This window comes from Trachymyrmex septentrionalis, unplaced genomic scaffold (assembly GCF_001594115.1).
Source record: "Trachymyrmex septentrionalis isolate Tsep2-gDNA-1 unplaced genomic scaffold, Tsep1.0 scaffold22, whole genome shotgun sequence".
Taxonomy (NCBI): Eukaryota; Metazoa; Arthropoda; class Insecta; order Hymenoptera; family Formicidae; genus Trachymyrmex; species Trachymyrmex septentrionalis.
The window spans coordinates 6,324,211-6,346,098 of NW_017305375.1; the positions used below are offsets into that span (position 1 = coordinate 6,324,211).

The 21,888-nt window shown below is 36.7% G+C and overlaps 1 protein-coding gene across 4 annotated transcripts in view; it reads left to right on the forward strand.

The window, feature by feature from the left end:
- The window catches only part of LOC108748354 (probable phospholipid-transporting ATPase VD), a 24,855-nt gene extending 2,967 nt beyond the window's left edge, over positions 1-21,888 (forward strand). For 3 of the 4 annotated variants that reach the window (XM_018486456.1, XM_018486457.1, XM_018486458.1), the window contains 17 exons: positions 4,180-4,824; positions 5,522-5,701; positions 6,265-6,525; positions 14,908-15,183; positions 15,423-15,591; positions 16,125-16,478; positions 16,842-17,140; positions 17,328-17,489; positions 17,550-17,829; positions 17,924-18,356; positions 18,699-19,093; positions 19,548-19,835; positions 19,955-20,206; positions 20,461-20,565; positions 20,662-20,849; positions 21,190-21,363; positions 21,492-21,888. In XM_018486456.1, the coding sequence (XP_018341958.1) occupies positions 4,190-4,824; positions 5,522-5,701; positions 6,265-6,525; positions 14,908-15,183; positions 15,423-15,591; positions 16,125-16,478; positions 16,842-17,140; positions 17,328-17,489; positions 17,550-17,829; positions 17,924-18,356; positions 18,699-19,093; positions 19,548-19,835; positions 19,955-20,206; positions 20,461-20,565; positions 20,662-20,849; positions 21,190-21,363; positions 21,492-21,543 (4,503 nt within the window). In that variant the 5' untranslated portion in view covers positions 4,180-4,189 and the 3' untranslated portion in view covers positions 21,544-21,888. The remainder of the gene's footprint in view (positions 1-4,179; positions 4,825-5,521; positions 5,702-6,264; positions 6,526-14,907; positions 15,184-15,422; positions 15,592-16,124; positions 16,479-16,841; positions 17,141-17,327; positions 17,490-17,549; positions 17,830-17,923; positions 18,357-18,698; positions 19,094-19,547; positions 19,836-19,954; positions 20,207-20,460; positions 20,566-20,661; positions 20,850-21,189; positions 21,364-21,491) is intronic. The other variant, XM_018486459.1, reaches the window with a different exon arrangement.

Consider the following 21,888-nt stretch of genomic DNA (forward strand, 5'->3'; position numbering starts at 1 on the left):
CTTCAACAAACTTCTCAAAAGTCATTAGTTTTTATTTAGGCAATCCGAATGTGTTATATAATTCATCGAGTTTGTGGTAGTAATATTTCACGCCAAAGCGCGAACGCAATTTAAGTAAAATACATTATTCTGGCGTATTACGGGATATGTTTTAGGGATCCCATCTGGATTCCGTTATGTTTTACAGGAGTGAGACTGAGAGAGAGGGGAGGAGGGAGGGAGGGAGAGAGAGAGAAAGAGAGAGAGAGAGAGAGAGAGAGAGAGAGATTCTATTGCACTCGCGTTTATTTCGACGCCGGTCAGAAAAGCCACTCTTGCGTTAACTGGAAAAAATTTTCTCATATTATCACGTTAAATATCGCGATATCAAAGTCGCGAAAAATAAACAAACTGTGAGTCGTCTCTGATCTTTGATCTGAAATCTCCGTTTCGAAACGACTTTACCAACTTCCGTCTAAATTCTTTGATAATTTGTTTTTCTTTCTGAGAAAATAACTTTTTGAAGTTTCTTTTTTGAAGAAGAATCTTTAAATGAGATCCTTTAAAAGAGTTCTTTTCTCAACGAAATTTAGATTATCTAAAAAGTGCTGTCAATTATTAATGCCTCTTCTAAAGCGTTCGGAATTATCAGAGAAAGGTGAAACGTTTTCTCTCAAATAGATTTACACGTACTGCGAAGAATTTTGATCGGCGCGCTGATATTATCGGCAATAAAAGTGTATTAAAACAACTGTTATTTCTATGACAGTACGATTTCGAAAGATTAATCTCGAGTAATCCAGAAGGATCTCGATGATCAATCGGAGGCGATATCGCAATTTTCTTTAACAATTATCCCAATCGTCCTAACGACAGCGAATGGCGCGATAAAGCGTGATTAAGGGAGGCGCTCGTGAGTAAACGGGTGACCCAATTTAGTAGTCGCTCGATTTTTTTTCTACCCTTGATACTTCGTTTACATTCGACCGGTAGCGATTCACGCGCAAAGAGAAGGGTAAACCTGCGCGTCATCGATCGTAAGTACACCGGAATCTCGTACATCGCATTGCACGCACATGCGACCGCGCGATTGCACTCATTGGCGCATGCACGCGTGTATGTACGCGTGTACGCACGATGGAACGACCCGTGACACGCATTCCGCTCCCCGTGCTTCTTCGAACTCGAATTAGATACCACACGCGTCCGAGCGCGAATTAAAGCGCCCCGTGGTAAACATAATAAAAATAATGCAAGTTAGATGCTGCTATAAATCGAACCGATAAAATATCCAGTTTCCCTGAAGCATACTGTTAGACATATCTGCAAAATTATGTAATGTTTCAATCATGGAAAATTGTATAAGTTATTATAGTCCATCGTATATTTAAGTAATGTATTTTTAATTGTGGAAAATTTTTAGCTTTCACTATACACATATTGTATTATATACATAGATGAATCAATAAGTAACCTTATTTTTTATCACCTTGATCGTTGAGGACAAAATTAAGGTTACTTATACTTGACTAACCTATCATATTAAGTGTATTTACACACATATATTGGTACGTTAATACTTTGAAAAATAAGCCAGCTTGAAAGGTAGATAATCAAGATAAAAATCAACATTAATAAAAATATCTAAGATCGAAATAAGCAATGCCCGTATTATTAATTGAAACTAGTTCGTTCTATATTTTTACCTAGGTATCTATTATGTATCTAAGCTCATCAGTCGCATTAATTTAAATGCTATTATCGCGCTGCAGTTTCAATATCAAAGAATTATTCAAGATCTTTAACATTAATAACAAATAAGAAAGAAAAATATAACCTATTCTTTGTTTTAAAATCGCAGTATATCGAATATTTATCAGAATTATTGGCAAATACATCAAACGAAGAATATATTTTTATATCAGTGCAAATGGACGATAAGCGTTCTTTGGCAATACTTTTTTTCGTATGCAGTATATCTGTCTGACTAATTTTATTTTATTTTAATGGCAAATGCTGCACGCGAGCTTCGAATATGTCCTTCAAAGGGTACTATACTTTGATTTTTGAGTGAGAGGCTATTAAGTTTAATCTCTGAATGACGTACTGGGATTTTGAAATAGTATCTGAAAATAACGCGGTATTTCTGAGAGCGTCCTAAATTCCTGCTTCCTGTTTGGCGCAAAGAATTTTCTCTCAGACTAATGCATTCATGCACTGTGTTTTTTTTTGCAAAAGTAGTTTACTTTGGCTATCTACACAGGCTATCTACATTCGATAAACGGCACTTTCTATGATTCGCGTTTTATCGAAGGATTCCCTATCTTTTTTTATCCGATAAGAAAGATACGAAATTATGTTTAATATCGTAACGCTGGCAAATCATATGTCGACATCCAGTTTCGAATTTCGATTTTAGAACGAATAAACAAAATTTTAGAACACTTATTTTTGATTATATTCCAATGTAGTCTTGTACATACAGTTGCCAATTATCTGAAAATTGTCAAATATTATCGTACTACATTGCATTTACTAGATAATAAATCGAGCAGAAGTCGATGAATAATTAATGTAATCCATAATGTAATATAACTTATGTAGGAACATTTGCCTCCTCCCCCCCCAATTATAAAATCGATTTAGTTAAATAATTATTAATACAAATTCGATGAACGTGCGACACATAAATAACATCTGATTATGATATATATGGTATATGAGCAGGGTTGGTAAAAGGAAATATTTTTTTTTAATATAATATTGTCTGTTTTTTGTTTTTAATGTTTTAAACATGTTTTAAATAGTATTAAAAGTGTTCGAAACATGTTCAAAACATGCTTTGAGATTTTTTTATCAACTATATACGTATAGGTATATGAGAAGTGGTGAAAACAATGACAATATATTTTCGAGCAAATATTATAATATGCTAATTTTTCACGTTTATTTTGGACAAGACTGTTAGCTATCAATATTTCCATGCTTACGCTGATAGAAAGCTTAGATAAAATTTTATTATCATTTTCACATTAAACCAGATATCGAACCTCAATGTCATCTGAGAAATAATATATATTCCTTCTTTATAAAAATATAGAATGTATATGTATAAAAATAAATTAACGAATTATATATCAATATTAAAAAATATATGAAAAAAATGACTTAATTAATTTCGACGTTTTTAATATATTTAGTGTCAATTTTTTTTATTTACAGCAACGTGCCGCGATATAACTCACAATCAGTAACACTGTTCAGTATAACACTGCACGATTGCGTCAAGTTTGCAATTGTATTTGCGTTTTCTGTTTGGAAGGCACACGCGGTGATGCACGTACAATTGTTATTCCATGTTATTCCGGATACATACCTACAAGCGCGAATGATTCGTCAGTCACGGAAATAAGCAAACGCGTGGCGAGAAGAATAATATCAACGAACGAATTTCAAATCAAACGATTGTGCGCTTAAAAAGCGTATTTATTATCGGAGCAAGAATGTGAAGACAAATTATCTTCCTAGTGCGATCGAAGAAGATTGAATACCTGCTCTCGAATCGATTCCGCAAGTTCTGATTATGATACAATTTCATCTATACTTGTGGATAAAGGTGTGGCGAATATTACATCCCGATTTAGATGACCCTACAATCGATTACCTACGATAATTTTTCATGCGAAAGCCTAGCATTCTATTTGATGTCAATAGTATTCCATCATTTATCAATAATTCAACAACAGAATTCAGAAACTGCTCAAGCCCTAAACTCTAAATATTGCAAAATATTTCAGATACGCAAATAATCCTCAAGAATATCTTATTCTCATTAATTATATATATATATAATTGAATTATAAAGTTTTAAAAAATAAGATATACATTATAGTTTATAGAAGCTGTATAAAATTGCAAATATGAAAAATCTTTATAATTTTTAATACACAAAAAATAAAGTATTATCTATACGCTATTTGAAAATCATTGTCTCCATTGAAAAGTCCTCTCTCTTTTATATTTCTCTCGTTAAAATAATTGTAGCTAGGTATATGAAAGTAAATTATAAGAATGTTCGAGGACGTGTGTCATTGTTGAAAGTTTTGAGAGACTTAACCGGTTCTTGCAAAGTTTACTCTGCACTTATTGTTTCACACGGTTTTACACGGAATTTTTTGTCTACATCGCGTATGTGGATAGATGTGCCAGCATGTCCGAGGACGACGCGCAGGAAGCAGCCACCGAGGAGATCGAGAGACAGGGATCTCTCTACGTGTTTCCGGGTGCGGGTCGCCCCAGCTACGCGACGACGTCATCGTCGTCTTCGTCGTCGATCTCGGCGTCTCACCAGCCGCCTCCTCTGTCGTTCTTTCACGGTGGTTCGACCACGGCGAGCACGACGATGACGGCCAGTATCACGACAACCACAAACACGTCGAAAAACAGCAACGGCGACGAGGACGAGGACGCAGTAGAGGAAGTCAGCTCTCCGGCCAGGAAGAAAGCCTTCCCGAGAACGCACGCGAGATCGGCGAGCCACGGTGGTGTCCTGGCGGATGGTACAACCGAATGGCAGACCTACGGGTCCTTCCTGGGTCCATTGACGACGGTGGGAAGTGCCACATCCGCGGGTCGACCATCGGCATTAAAGAAGCCGGGCCACCAGAGAGCCTTCAGTCAGGGTCAGGTGGCGGATGTAACGCAGAACCAACCAGCCGTAACGGGACACCATCGTGTTGGGTCCAGAACAGATTTTATCCTACCACCAGGCCACAGGGAGGATGGCAGACCGCCTACTGCTGGCAGGATGCCTTCCTTTCGCGGACATTCCCGTCAAGCGTCCAGGTACGAAGTAAAAGAAAACATGATTCACCATTGTTCTGAGTGATAAAGATTAATTATCAGCTGACAAAATAACAGTGTGTTAATAAGATAAACAGATAGTAATAAATAAATAGTAAATTGCAAAATTTGCATTACAATTACACATGAAATTTAAAGAGATTTAAAATTAACATCCATTTTGGTATCGGCCTTATCTTGAAATGTTTATGTAAGTCTGTAAATAATCTTTATCTATCCATAATATATATATCTCTATAAATCTTTGTCTATACTTTCTCGATAAATGGTCGGTATATACAATAAATATTAAATCCTAAAAAACTATAAGACACTTCATATTATATAAGAGACACAAACAATTTGACTTATAATTTAATATAACTAGAGATACTTGAATTATCGGAAGTAACAAAATAAAAAATATAATTTTATCTTTGAATTATAATTAAAATTTTGTATAGTGTATGATCACAATTTGAAAATATATATTCGTGATTTATATTTTTCATCGACAATATTAATACTGACAATGAGTGCCTTGTCATAAAATATCAATCAAAACTATGAATTCGATGAACGTGCGGAACTGAGAATATTTATAAATTACTAAGAATTATGATATCTTTTTTACAGAAGGTGATATGCTTTATGCAGAAAATAAAGTGCTAAAGGTAAATTTCGTTGCGACTGTTTACAGATCGGAGTCTATCTATACGATAAGACGTAGTGTTGCGCCTCCATGGTGGAGAAGACTATGGGCCCATTGTTTTGGCCCGCTACCAGAAGAACCCCGTTTAAGAACAATAGTGCCGAATCATTTAGTCCCCCCGAAGACTCCGAAGAGACAGCATCCCAATGGAAATAGGATGGACAATAGGTGAGAATAACGAGATGTGAGAAAGATGTGTATAGTCCATTCGAACTAGAGATCCTATAACAGTACTGGTCACGAGCAATTTTGTCAAAACAAGAGTTTTAAAAAAGGGTATATGAATACTGTCTCTCTTTTTATACATGTTACCTTATTCTAACTTATACTCTTATCGTACTCATTCTAACTTATTGTATTCGACAAATTATTAACATCCTTCTATAATTGCTTCAGCATAAACAATTATTTAATTGCTTGTTAATGTAATACGTGATATTATTATTCTACTTCTGTTCATGATTGCGCTTCAAAATCGAAAAAGACTTTGGTTTACAGACTTGTACACATATAAATTCACTCTGAAATAATTAAGCGATCCGAAACTAACAGATCCGGTTTTGACTGAAAATAGATTTATTTCTCTGAAATTGATTTACTGAAGTTAAACAAACGGACTAATTTGACGGGTCGATCAAAAGTTTGTCATCTCGTGGCCAGAGAATCTCTGGATCAGACGCGGACGGTCCATTGTCTCACACGCGTTTCCCGCGTGCTCGTTTCTTCTTCAGGGTACGCACAACGAAGTACACGGCGCTGAGCTTCCTACCTCGTAATTTGTTAGAGCAATTCCACCGTGTGGCCAATCTGTACTTCATTTTCATCGTGCTGCTTAATTGGGTGCCGGCTATAAACGCGTTTGGCAAGGAGATTGCGATGATCCCCGTAGTATTCGTTCTGGGCGTCACGGCGCTTAAGGACTTCTTCGAAGATCGCCGACGACTCGCCAGTGACCGGCGTGTGAACAATTCCACCTGCCGTGTCTACGTTAGGTGAGTGCAACATTGTAGTCGTACACAGCAAAGTATATAGCGTACGGATCGTATAAGCCCCTTCTCCCCTTGCCCCCAGAACTTCCGTAGAAAAGCGTGTAGAGATAGCTCAAGTTTTACAAATAAAAAGAGCCGATACAACGTTACGTGTCTATTTGCAAACCTGTACGTGAAGTTCGATAAGAAGGATTAACGAATATCGATGAAAAGTACGTGGGATCATCTATCGGGAAAGATATTCGAAGAATGTGAAATCTGAATACATATAATGTAGTAATAATAACCGCACACCGAAAAAGCTTCAGCTTTTATTTCTAATAACGAATTTATTATTCTATGTACGGGGAAGCTTTACGTTGAGTATATATAAAAAAGTTGAACAAGGACATTTAATTTTTCTATTGGTATCGGCCTCGCGCTCATTTATCCTCACTCGTATCGCTTCGTAGAGCCGTCGCTTCAGTTAGAATCCTTGCGGCAACGGAATCCGATAGATCGATTCCAATAAGACCGACAATTCCAGATATGTAGGTCACGTACATGTGAACGCGAATGCGCGCGAGCGAGCGGTTGCCGTACATTGCGGTCGAACATGGTGAAGAAAGTGTCCCGTACCGTTCTTTTCCCGCACAGCGCACGTCCGCGTACGCAATGCACGATACGACGTTCTAATTCGTTCACCACGTTGTTTACGTTTAACTCTCGACGCGTCCCGCGACGACTACAACGGGATTATTATCGACACGAGCAACGGTTACGACGCATTATGCAGTTCGGATAACGCGCGATTATCACGTGTTAACGCGCGTTAACATTCGCTGTTCGTCCGCATCCGAACGCGTGCCGCTCGTTCCGCTTGCGCATCCGAAAATGCATGCTTGACGAACGAAAATAGAGAGATTGTTGCACACGCGATCGAATAAGACAAATTCGCCACGGCTAGAGTTCTCTAACCACGGCTGATACCGGTACGCTTGCGCCGATAAACGCGTATGTACGCATGCCACGTGGTTGGTCGCAGCGCAACGGACTTGGATTACATAGCCGAAATCAGGGGGGGAACGAACTCCGAAATATCTCGTCTCTCGTGACTTGTAACAATTTTGAGGATGATAAGACTATAGGTCTAACATTCATTTCAATCCTCTTCCATCCGAGGTAAAGTCTCGCGATTTATGTTCCTTGGAAAAGAGGCAATTTAATTAAGATGTGAGTAATTAGACGTAGATTATTGTTATTACGGTCTGCGCTTTGATTATTTAAGAAGACGCTTACGAGATAAAGGAAAAAAATTGATGGCTTACAAAGAACTGCGCATTAATTACATAGTCGGACCCAACAATTTTCCAAACAATTAATTGGCGCAGGGTCTATATTAATTATACGATAAATGAGTTAGTTCCGGTGAATTCAATTTTCACATATAATGTACATAAACAAAAGATGTTATAAATACAAGATTGAATAATGTTTTTGATACTAACATATATTTTAAAAACTGTCCATTATTGATCCTTGCATTTATGACATCTTTTGTTTACTACATTATTGTGAAAATTAAATTCATCGTACCAAATAAGTTAGGTTTTCCTAGAGAATCCATCGTTTGCTCGCTACAAATATACAAGCTATTCCAAATGCTAGACTCTTGTAGTTTCTTACCGCATGCGCTTTACATTGAGTATCTTTTCTCTATTGATACGTTATGGAACTCGGAACAAGAATTGATATCGAAGGAGGAGTTTAAAAGCTTATCTAACAAATCCGTTAAGGAGATGATATATTATTCTTGTAGGTTCTTACTGCCATGAGTTTGTGCCAGTAAGAGCCCATAGTTTGTTTGCTATAAGTTCGCAAACTGCTTTGAACGTTTCTCAGTTGAGGAAGGATAATATTTGATGAAGCTCATTCTGTAAGAAACTATAAGAGTCAAACGTTTGAAGCCGTTTGTGAAATTATAGCAAGCAAACGGTGAGCTTTTACAAGGCACAAACTTGCAGTAAGACATTATATACAAGAATCTAACGTTTGAGTAGCATATCACCTCCTCGATAAGCTTGTCGGGTAAGCTTTCGAACTCCCCCTTTTGACATCAATTCTTGTCTCGAGTGCATAACATATCAATGGAATCGATAACGACCAATGCATTGATTCTCGCACAGTCGACATCCTGTTGTCTTGCATCTGCGTTTCTAACACAAGTTTAATGTCTCTTTCGAGAAGACGGAGCCCAGTTTTCCATACACGAGTCCTCATTCTTTACTCGATATATACTGCGGGGAGCACATAGCTTAAGGATAAAGTTCCCAGTAATAAGGTGGGCTTGAACGTGGGTTCTCCGCATTACAAGTCTGCACTTTATCATTAGATCACACCGCTCTAATTCATTCTCTTTGATACATGATGATAACTTAACAACTAATCATTACTGAACCTTGTGTATATACAATTCATTACATTAGAAGCTACATTATAATGAAAACTGATAGCGAATTCAATTGGACGCACTCAGTATGCATTGGTGCACGTTAAAGCCGCCGTATACAAGTTGCCATAAAAATGTGTATTTAAAATAAATTACTTTAAATACGAAGCGCCACTATGATCTAAATTGAATGAATATTATATATATTTATTTAAATGAATTAATTTCAGAAATTATTTCCAACCTTATTATTATTTAAAATAAATATAAAAACAGCCAAATTTTCTATTCATTTTATCGCGTTGTTAGGAAAAATGTGTATTTTATAATTCGAAATATTTATATTTGGCTTTTACACTAAAATGAAATTAATACACAACGGTTTTAATATGCACTTGTTTTAATATGCGCCCAATCGAATTTGCTACACTGGAAAGAAAAGATGAAGGCTGCTGCAGTAGATTAGATGGTAAAATGTGCATTTTTAATTGGCCGCAGCAGCCAATTTTTTGGTTGCATTAGCCTATTCGCAATGTCAGTGTAAAATTTCGATAGGCTAACGCAACCAAAAATTGACTGCTGCAACCAATTAAAATTGGTCATATTCAGCCAATCTTTTCTTTCAGTGTATAACTCACATTTTATCGGGACCCGTACAATTAGAGCGGAATTCTTTACTCGACTTTATATCGATGTAAATTGAGGAAAAATTGAGATTTTTTTCTCAATTTACATACGAAAACATTGTGTGAAAAATAAATAAAGATAATTACTTTATGATCCAAAAATATTATTCTTAATTTTTACGTCTATATGAAAATCAACAGATTTTCATTTGGTCTCATATAATTATAATTGTGATTCAATTGCCGTTGATCTACCTAATCGCTCGCTCGTCGTTTTGATCGTTCTTGCGAACGTGGGCAGTTCCGTGATCGTCACGAACCCTCATTCATAATGCAATGTAATCGGAAAATTGATCGATGACCTGGCAATTCCGATACGTCTCCCTGGATTTCGCCAGGCGACCTTGCCCTTCGACGTGTCTCATCATATCGTATACACGTCAATTCCTTTTCAATATTAATTCACATTCCCGATCACGCTTGTCATACAAAATCGTTCCATAATTGGTATGGTAGTCTTGATTAAAAATCTCTTCTTTTATCGCTACGATAAAAAAAAAATTACTTATCAAAACAATCATTATCATGGCAGTGAGATAAAATATTTACATGGTTACCTGTGGTGCCACAGAATAAAATATTCTAATTGCTATGCTTGCGGATTACTATATGATACGAATATTATACATATCTTTGATACCTGCCGATGCATTTGCGTGCTCTCTATCGGAAAGGACGATCGATTCAAAATTGCATTGGCGACTCTCGGCGGTGGCGATTCTTTCAGTCGTGACTATACGCGCTCGCTAATCGTTCAACTCTATGGTTTTCTGAACGCAACGTATCCGCATAATAATGCGAACAATTCGCTCTCTTTTCCTCTTACACTCATGGCCAGGTCGATTCTGATCTCGTGCGCCGAAGGCCTTGACATTCGCATTTACTGCCATTACCCCTTTTTATCTCGTCTCACATAGCGCGAACCTTACAATCTTTCGATTCTACTTGTTAAAGTCTACCGCGACATATTTTTATTCCAATTACGCGCCTCTTCTTTCAAAGAGTTCTGAGAGACATGTGTCAACATTTTTCGGAAGAATGCACATGCGTACAACTATGGAACTGTAGAATTTTTTTAAGTCACGAAATCAATCTTTTCTTATCTCAGTTTGTTTAATTAATTGCAGGTTTAAATAATTTAATATGGAATTTAATTCCTCCCTTCGTTCACGTAGCTTGTTCTTCTAAATTTTTAGCAACAGACTGTAATATGACGTTATTTGCCAAGGTGCGGCAGCTAAGCGAAAGTGTTACTTATGATCTGTCTATCTGTATTTAATTAAAATTCAACTCCGTTTTATGTAGCCTTATAAGACTTTGTCAGATCTCAATAAATACCCAGAGATAGGTTTCTTCGATTTAAAGAAATGTTTCTTTGCTATACGGTTAAAGAAAAAATTTCTTTGATCTGAACGTCATTTCTTTGATTTAAATATTATTTTTTGAAATTAAATTTAAAAAAAATTTATTTGATTTAAAGAAATTATGTTCAAATCAAAGAAATTTCTTTTAACCGTATAACAAAGAAACATTTCTTTAAATCAAAGAAACCTTTCTCTAGATGAACACTTTATTCTGTCGTATTTTATAAATGTCCACGAATTGAGGAGCAGAATTCAATTTTTGTTTCGATTTCACTAGCATCTATAATAATTCGAAAAAAGACTGTCTTCTTTTGATTTATAATTGTTTAATTAAATTTATTTTGCAGCACTGTTAAAATTGCAAGTAAAACAAAAGTTTCTCAGGTTATACGGAGAAAATGTCACAAGTTTCGTGTATGTACGAGTTGATTATCGCCCTTTCCTCGCCTGTTTGACGTCGATTTTCAAACATACAGCTATTGACCTTCGTCGTAGTTTCATTGTTGTCGTAGTCACTGGACATGCTCTTGCAACTTAACGTTAAAACTTATCCTAAATCCGAAGCCATAAGACCGCCTACTCAATATCTCACTTTAGAAGCCTCCTTTCTCACAAAACTCACCGACGAAACCAACGTACCGTTCGCAAACTTTTAAATGTCATCCAATATACAATGTTCTTCTGTTATAACATTATAAAAAGAATTTCATTTTAACTAAATTTGGGATAAACTTGAGACGGGAAGGCAGACATTCAGCTCATTTTTTTTTTCCTTTTTCAGAGCTTTTTGAGCGCCGTTAAACCGGCGAATGATGTCACCAGTTGCGTCACGCGATGCGGGTGTAAACGTATGTAATGCGTGTACGTTTGCGTATTCTATAACTATATCGTTCTATTTCTTCGAAATGCGCTTAAGATGAATATCGACGAGTAACCAATAGATTCATATATAGAGACCTTCTAGGAAACTTTTTCTACAAGCAAGTAAAAAGCATAATTATATAAATGTAAAAAATTTTCAGCGTAAAAAGCATAATTATATAAATGTTAGACTGCAAATAATTTGTACTTCGTTTTCTAACACATTTCTCATGATTTCTTTCATTTAATAATCAGAATGATTATTTTTTACAAAAGTATTTTTACTTTCCTTATTTTAGATTATTAAGTTTTAAATTAATTAAGTATATATATGTTTTTGGTTTTTATTTAATTTTAAAGGAATTGTAATTTAATTTGGAAGACTTTTTGCAAAAATGTTCAAGTGTGGACATCAAAAATGGTAAAACGAAAATAATTCAATAAACAGGCAAATGAAAGTAAACTGCACGGTTTAACCTTTAACCGTGCAATTTACTCTTGCCTGTTTATCGAATTATTTTTGTTTTAATTTCGAGAGTCCAAGTGTTATGACTTAGATTTAAAAATGGTAAAATTAAATTTAATAAAAATTAATTTTAAATAAATTAATGAACTTGCAACTGATGTTTACTAACTGTAGATAACTGTAGATTAAATCATAAAATTTCATAAGTATTAGAATCGTAGCCGTTTGAAATTCAAGTTCAAACAGATGTTAAAAGAATGCCAAGAAAATGTTAAGTTGAAAAATATAAAATTTTTGCCTGCATATATAGAAGTTCTGTGAATTTTGATAACGGTAATATAAGTTACTACTAAGTTATCCTTGACTTGTTATCTCTCATAATTATAGTACAGTTAAAAATTGCGTTATCCTAAAATTATGCATCCGACGATAACGTACACGATGATAGTGTACGGGGTATGTTTGATCGTCTGAATACGTGCGACTAAAAAAAAAATATTATTCATTTAAGAAAATGAACAAATTTATTTCAGGAATCATTAAACAAATGATTACGACGAATTAATAAGTAATAGTCCTGCTTTAATATGGTATGCTGAGAACGCAGTTATGTTGCTTACGTAATATACCGCAGAAAAACCTGTTATGTATTTTATCTATGTCCAGTTAGACATTGTTTTTGCAATATTGTGTTATATTCGCGATTATATAGAATTCATTAGATTTCTCGCTGTATTATGGAGATGATTATGATATCAGGCAGATGTTACGTACGTAATTGCATAATTAGCTCATTTATTTATGATATATACATCGTATACCTACGTTGCTTCTTCGAGGTCCATAACGACCATACAAATCCATGACAAAAAGGAAACATCGTTTAATCGTGACACCGATAGGATACGCGGATGCATAATGCATGCATTTACAATGATTTATGACATACTAAACGTGACGAAAAAGTGAACGGTGTAAAGGCACAAGAATGGTGTCTTTCTTTCTATTATCTTTCAAGGCACGAACACAAAAGAATTTACATCATTTAGTCTCGTCTAATAAGATGACCTTGTAAAGATACACGATATTCTCTTGTTCTCAAAATAAATTCCTCCCATTTACTAATATGTTGCGAATCTACCGCGTCCAAATGTCGAAACAATATCGTTTATGAGAGGATCTGCAGTTCTCAAAGGTCGTCTCAATTTTATTTCGATGATCATCTCCAATGACCGTCCCGTCGTCTCAATTTCATTCCGATCAAATGATCCATGAGAATGGCTGTGACGATGGCGTTCAAGGTCGTACAACCTTGGATGCCGCCATTCTATGTGCTTCAATTAAAGAAATATCGTCAATCGGCTATTTCGTCATATCCTAAGAGTACTCGAGAGAGATGAATCTTTCTTGAATTAACCAAGCAAGGTCGCCTGTAGGCCTATCCATTGCAATTCCGTGCCGAGAAGAACCGGAGAGTAATAGGAAATTATATTTTCACGATACTCTTTCACAACTTGTATACGATGTATCAATATTTCGTATATCAATATCCTTGACTTATTTGTCAGATATAGAAAATCAATTAATGTATAATATATTTCCTAGAGGTATGTTTTTGTGAGTGATGTGCTTAATATTTGACTCACAACGTTAAATTTTCAATATCCTTGACTTGGTTATTAGATATAGAAAGTTAATTAAAGTATAACATGTTTCCTAGAGGTATATTTTTATGAGTGATGTGCCTAATATTTGACTCAACGTTAAACAAATTTTACAATATTTAATTAAAATGAAAAAAAGAGCGACGGAGCAAAACATGGCAAAGAATTTTTCGTTAACTGTTTAATTTTTTATCGTACTGTTTATTATGCACGATAATATTCACGGTGGTTCATTAATTTTCTGTTTTGGAAGATAAATAATAATTATAATACTATTGCCGTTTCGCTGTGCAGATGGAGTTTGTTTCGATTTTAACAAATATTTGCGTTCGAAGCCATGCGAAATGTTTTTTGTGGTGACGACAGCAGAATAATCTAAATTCTTTTATGCAATATAAGATTTGTTGATTGCTTTCGTCAACTTAAATAAGATGTTTATGTAAAATTTCATTCGCCGATTCAACTTTGAGAGAAAGAGAAATGGATATTTAACTTTTATTTGATGCTATTTAATAATAAAATAACAATATATGTAAATTATTTTATTAATATATATATATAATATTTTGCGTATGAAACATATTGATATGATACGCATTTCATGCATGATAAATTCAGTTCATTAAAAAAAAGACTGTGCTTTATTAGAAAAATATTCACAGTCTCTTCGTTGAGCGTACAATCAGATCTCTATTGCAAAGTCGCTAAATGCAATTTACGTAATTGCAGACGGTGAAATTAAAAAACGTCGCAGATGTAGGAGTATCTAATTTATTTATTGCGCGATTCTTTTAATTACATTATTACTTAATTGTGCGTCACATTTATGCAATTACGTTTCCAATGTTGTTCAAGTAATGCTTAAAACTAGTGTGACAGTCATATCTTGACGAAATTTCTCATGATTTCATTGTAGTGAAGGCGACAGATACATGAAGGTAGCGTGGAAGGATGTCAAGGTGGGTGATCTGGTTCACCTTTCGAACAACGAACTGGTACCGGCCGATCTCTTGCTTCTGCGAAGCAGTGATCCTCAGGGATTAGCTTACCTCGATACATGCAACCTCGATGGCGAGTCGAATCTGAAGCAGCGCCAGATTGTCCGGGGTTTTCTCGATCTGCAGGGTACCTTCCAGCCTTCCAAGTTCCGATCAGTAGTCGAGGTCGATCAACCAAGTACTAGAATATATAGGTAAATATTTATTGTGTGTTAAAAAAAATTAAAAATTATTTCTATCATTTTTAAACTTTGAAGACAAATTTTTTAGACAAATTATCAATTGTCCCTCACATTTTTACCGTAAATCTTTGACTCGAGATTTTTGCAATTTATCTGAGAAACGCGCTCATCACAATGTCGTTTATTGCCGTGATAATGTTTAAACAGAATTCATTAGATTATCAGAGTGATCCCACTGACGTGTCTGTTAGGTTTCATGGCGCCGTGGTACATCCAAATGGCGGCAGGGTGCCCGTATCCACGGAAAATCTTTTACTCAGGGAATGCGTCTTAAAAAACACGGACTTCGTCGAGGGTATAGTCATATACGCCGGCCATGAGACCAAAGCGTTGCTGAACAACGGTGGTCCTAGGTACAAGGTAAATACCAATGGAAACAAATATCTCCTTGGTAGAAATGTCATGCATGTTTTGTGCATTTTTAATTTGAATTTATATTAACTCTGTTCAGTAATTGAAAAGTAAAATTATTTAGTATCCCAATCAAGATGTAATTTTCTTGCAATTCTTGAGCAAAATTTGAATCCATTTATTGAGCAAAAACAGGACAATAAAGATTACGTATAAGTATTAATTTAACTAGTACACAATGAATCTAATTAATAATAATAACTATTAATACAAAACAATAACTGGGCAAGTGTCTACAAATTACACATATTTTTAATAGGAAACCTGATTCAGCTGCTGAATAAACCTCTATCAAATTCTTGCTCATTTCCTATACAGTATTATTACAACTAGTGAAAATACAGTAAACAGTAATTGAATCATTGTTTAGGAAAACTGCACGTATTTCTATCAGGGATAATTTTAGAATAGTCAAAGTGATTGAATAAATAAGGTACATTGAAGAAATGCCTTTTTGAGATGCAACGTGCACGTGATTTCAGCGCTCTCGTTTGGAGAGATACATGAACAGGGACGTGAAATGGTGCGTGGTGATATTGATGGTACTGTGTGTGATCGGCGCTTTCGGTTGCCGATTCTGGCTGTCCGCGTACACGGGTCTGTCGATGGTGCCGTTTTTACCGGTCCTGCAGGAGCCGATTTACGAGAGCTTACTGACGTTCCTGACATTCGTCATAATATTTCAAGTGATGATACCGCTGAGCCTGTACGTGACGATCGAGATGGCTAAGGTGGGACAGGTGTACCACATCGGCCACGACCCGGCCCTCCACGACACGGAAACCGGCCGTAAGGCGGAATGCCGCGCGCTGAATATCACGGAGGAACTAGGCCAAGTGAGTGTGGCAATTTATGTTAAATGAATTTGCGCGGAGCGAATGTTTTACGATATTAATTTATCAATATTATGAAAATTTTATCTCTTGAGAGAAAAAAATGAAAATTGAACATTTATATCCTGACATTACAATACACTTCTAATATAAAAAATATTAGATATAAAAATTTTTTTTTATATTTAATGTTTTTTATATTACTATAAACTCAATTAGTTTAATTTTTTTGAATGACATAATCGTTCTGTCTTAATTCTCAACATTTCTTTGCATTGTTTTTGACATAAAATTTTAACATAAAAATTTTGCAGATAATATGGAAGGTATAAATATTATACTTGGAATATTATTATTGAATGACAGGTGCAGTACGTCTTTTCCGACAAGACTGGCACTCTTACGGAGAACAAAATGCTATTTAGGAGATGCGCAGTAGGCGGCCAAGATTACTCGCATATGGGCGATAACGAGAATTTGCTTCCGTGCTCGCGGCTTAAGGAGGACCTCCTTATAGGTACATTTCGACATCGCTTGCAGGAGTTTCTTATTGTCTTAGCCACATGTAACACGGTAGTCGTAAATTCTCAACCGCATCACGATAGTATGAACTCTAGCGGAGTCATCGAGGAACCTCAGAAAAACGGAAGCGGCCCTACGAGGAGGTTTGTACATGTTAGATTGAATGAAAGGAATGCAAATAACTGACAGGTTAATTTTATTTTTGAAAAAAAAAAAAAAAAGAAAATAATTAAATATAATTATTTTCGCAACTACAATAGAGAGATCAGATCTATCATCGCATTTATCACGAATTATTTTTCACGAACTTAACATCGGGATATTCAACAGAATAACGCAAGCAGACGCGAGCTCATTTCCGACCGTAAATTCTCCACCGGTACCATTATCTCCGAGCAACAGAGCTGTTCACACTTTATCTGCAGGCTCACCAGTAATTAACACGGCAAATACGTTCGACGATACTTCGAAATTCCCATTTAAAATTTCCAGGTTGGTACAACGCTTTGAAGGTGCTCAAGATACAATGATATTTAATGGCGCAATTTGTAGGCCAAAGTTGCTGAACGTAACATCGATACCGAGTCTGAGCATCGGATTGCTGGGACGGAAATTTTCGCCGGAGGGACAGAAGGTTTCAGGACGCAGTCCTGATGCAAAGAACGGCGATGAGCTGCTACAGAGTCCAGCGATCTACGAGGCGGAGAGCCCGGACGAGTTGGCACTGGTTCACGCAGCACGCGCTTACGACATCAAGCTAGTGAAACGGACGCCCCGCAGCGCGATTATATCCTTCCCGGATAAGTCAACGATCGCGTTCGAGATACTTCACGTAGGTGGTTACAAGTCGCTCGTGAGAATGTAAAACAGCGAGGTACTAGCAGAATGTAAGTGGTTCACCGTTGTGATTCTTCGAACGCTTGCAGGTGCTGCCGTTTGATTCGAACAGGAAATGCATGTCGGTGTTGCTCAGGCATCCTCATACCGGCGAGATAGTGTTATACAGCAAGGGTGCCGACACGACGATACTGCCGGCGCTTTCGTCGAGCGATGAGAACACCGTCGCCTCGGCGAGTATCCGACAGTACCTGCAATCGTACGCGCGTCAAGGTCTACGCACGTTGGTGATAGCGAAGAGAACACTGACAGCGCAAGAGTACGAGACGTGGAGACAGAAACACGACGAGGTGGAGTTGGCAACGGAGAATCGCGAGCATCGCATACGCGACTCGTACGCGATGCTGGAGTCACACTTGACGTTATTGGGTGCGACTGGTATCGAGGATAAACTCCAGGCTGGTGTGCCCGAAACAATGGCCGCTCTGGTCGCCGCCGGGATCGTCGTGTGGGTTCTGACAGGTTCGTGGAAAATCACTCACCCGCGAGCCAGCGAACAATCGCGACAAACCGGTTTTAACATCGGCAAGCACTATTTTTAGTGCGAACATCTTAGAGAGAGATACATAAGGCGTTTCGCATTGAATCGTAAATGCATTTTTCCCCCACACAGCCAACGTTGCACGTATCCATTATTGCATAAATACTATTATATAAAGACGATGGATAAAAAAAATTACAGAGGCGTACGTATCGAAAGCCAATGAAAAATAAACATCCCTCGGAACCAGTCCGTGTTCTTGAACGCAATTAGCGCGCGTTAATGCGAGTTCCACGTCAGCACGGTCTCGTTTTCCGTTTCAGGGGACAAACCGGAGACCGCAGTGAACGTGGCGTACTCGGCGCAGCTCTTCACGCCGGCCATGCAACTGCTGCAGCTGCAGGCGAGATCGAAATCCGTAGCTGAGACGCTTATACACGGTTACCTGGAGTCGGCGCGCAAAGAGCGCATAAACAACAGTCATTCGCAGCCGGGTATGATGGGCATTGCGGATCCCGCCGGCATATACAATCGCGATATCATCGAGAGAGACGCGCATAGGATCGGCAGCCCGTGGCCACGACAACGCGCGCTTGTTGTGGACGGCAAGACGTTGACCGTGATCCTAGATCCGCGATCGGGTTTGACCGGTCCGTTTCTCGAGCTCACGAGAATGTGCTCTAGCGTCTTAGCCTGTCGTGCCACGCCATTGCAAAAGGTAATCCGTTGACAACGAAATATTAAAGAATAATATTTATAGTCCGTCTTTGTTTCAAGATTATCTTAAGTAATATTTTAAGATGCTAATATTTTCTATAATACAGTGGCTTATAATATCTCAAGACTGTACTTAAGACCACTTTAAATATAAGGACTAACTATGAATACCTGTGATGAGTTTATGACATCTTAACACTGTACTCAAGATGGTCTCAAATATAAAAATCAACTAGGGTCGATATTCAATTCTTATATATACGATAATCTTAAGTATAGTTTAATATGTCATAGAGCCAAGCATAGAACCGTATTAGCATCTTAAGACAATTATTACTTATAAGACAATCACAAAATAAAAATCGACTATGAATACCGATTGAACAAACTCTAGTCGCGAATTAATAAGTAAAATGATAATGATGAAGAATAATATAATTCATTTTATGTTGCAGGCATACATAGTCCGTATCGTTAAAAAACAATTGGGAATGAGGACGTTAGCAATTGGCGATGGCGCGAATGACGTTAGCATGATACAGACCGCCGACGTGGGCGTCGGTATCTCAGGGCAAGAAGGCACGCAAGCAGTAATGGCAGCCGATTTCGCGATTTCCCGATTTTCTATGCTGAGCCGGCTCCTCCTTCTACACGGTCACTGGTGTTACGACCGTCTCGCTAGAATGATTTTATACTTCTTTTACAAGAACGCTACTTTTGTCTTCCTTATATTCTGGTTTCAAGCAAGTATCGAATAAACGTAAAAAGAAAAACATAAAAATAAATGAGAAATAAATATTTATAATTATAATTTATAATAATTATTATATATTATAATTATGTTTTTTCTCTTTTTTTGCAGATATTTTGCGGCTTTTCCGGTGCTGTAATGATAGACCAAATATATTTAATGCTGTACAATTTATTGTTTACTTCGCTGCCACCTCTCGCCTTAGGCATTTACGATCGAGTCGCCAAAGCTCGCATATTACTTACAGCGCCGGAATTATACACAAGAGGACGTCTAGGACTAGTGTATCAGTCGCATTCGTTTTGGCTCACGATTATGGACGCTCTTTACCAAAGTATCGTCATATTTTTTATTACCAAAGAGGTTAGTATATTTTAAGCTCGCTGGAAGTAATCATCACTTTATATCAGCTTCGGAGTCAAAACATAAAGCCGACAATAACAAAAAAATTCAATGTGGATAAGATTTCGGGAAATCTAAGTGACGCTTATCAACACTTTGTAGTTTTTGTAATTCCTAAAATCTTAGTCACATTGAATTTTTTTACGTCGATGACTTTACGTTTTGGCTCAAATTGGACAGGCCTGCTTTATATGATAAGCCCACGTTTATTTCAGGTTTATGACGATTCGATTATTGACATATGGGAATTTGGGACAACTATTATGTCAGCGTGTATCGTCGTTATGCTAGCTCATGCTGCTATAGAAACTAGGTCTTGGGTAAGTAAGAAAAAATGAAAATATAAACTATGTAAGAGAGAATATAAAAATGTTACAGACGTTCCATGTCGCATTGTAACACAATATTTATTTCAGACTATAATCCATATTGGTGCCATCTTCGGTTCCTTAGGCATTTTCTTCGGATTTTGCTTATTTTACAATGCTGTTTGTGTCAATTGCATGGGCCTACCTGGGTCCTTTTGGATAATGGAACAGGCCTTTACACATATCACATACTGGCTGACAGTGGCACTTACTTCTGTTCTTGCCTTAATGCCTAGGTAAGCTTGTTTTATATTATAGTAATTATATGAGCAATATTAATTCACAAATCTACAAAAATAAAACTACTGGATTTATAGTTTTTTATATTTAATCAATTCGAAATTTTCTGTCTTTTACTTTAGTCAGTTTAAACTCCATTTATACGATTGAATTGGCATAGCACCATATTGAATATATCTGTATTATTTTTTAAAAATTAAATTATGATTTCATGTAACTTTTGCTATTTCTTTATTATTTCTTTATCAATAAACTAATTTATCAATAATTAATGATTCGGTTAATTGTAATAAATAGCAAATTCAATGGCATTCTTTTTTTTTTGATGAAAAAAAGGTTAATGTATAAAGCGATACAGTCCACTATCACACCAGATGCTATGCACGTTGTCTCGCGGCGAATCGTCGCGAAAAGCGACGGTCAAGTTCGTCGGCAGCGTATTAGCAGTCAAAGAGGCGAAATCAATTTTATTGCTGGATGGTCGCGTTCCTCGCAACACGCTACTATCAGGTATATCACATTTACACTTATCGTTACTTAATTACTCTAAGTAATACAGGTTTTATGTTGTTCTCTCTCTCTCTCTCTCTCTCTCTCTCTCTCTCTCTCGAGTGTCATGTATTAATTATTCATTGCAGACCCAGTAGCTACGGAAGCAAAAGCAACGCTCTTACGACTATTGTCGCGTGACAGGTCAGATCGAGATGAAAAAAAAACGTATCCATCTCATCAACCGGAAAAACCAATCGATCGCCGAAAAAGGGGGACTGATCTTTCGCTCTCCCAATTCTCCTCAAAAGTCGTGTATTCTTTCATCGATTAGAAGAGAATCTTCTGACCTCCGAAAGCCTTTTGCATTGACAATCTTGTCTAATAACTCTATAATATTTAATTATTTCTGATTAACGATTACCTAGCTTTCTGTAAATTGTAGTTTTAATGCTGTAGATACGAGAGGAAAGCTAGTTAACCATGGTGCTGTTGAACGTGGAAATTCGCGTTCGTTAATATCATCATGCAATACAGATTATTAAA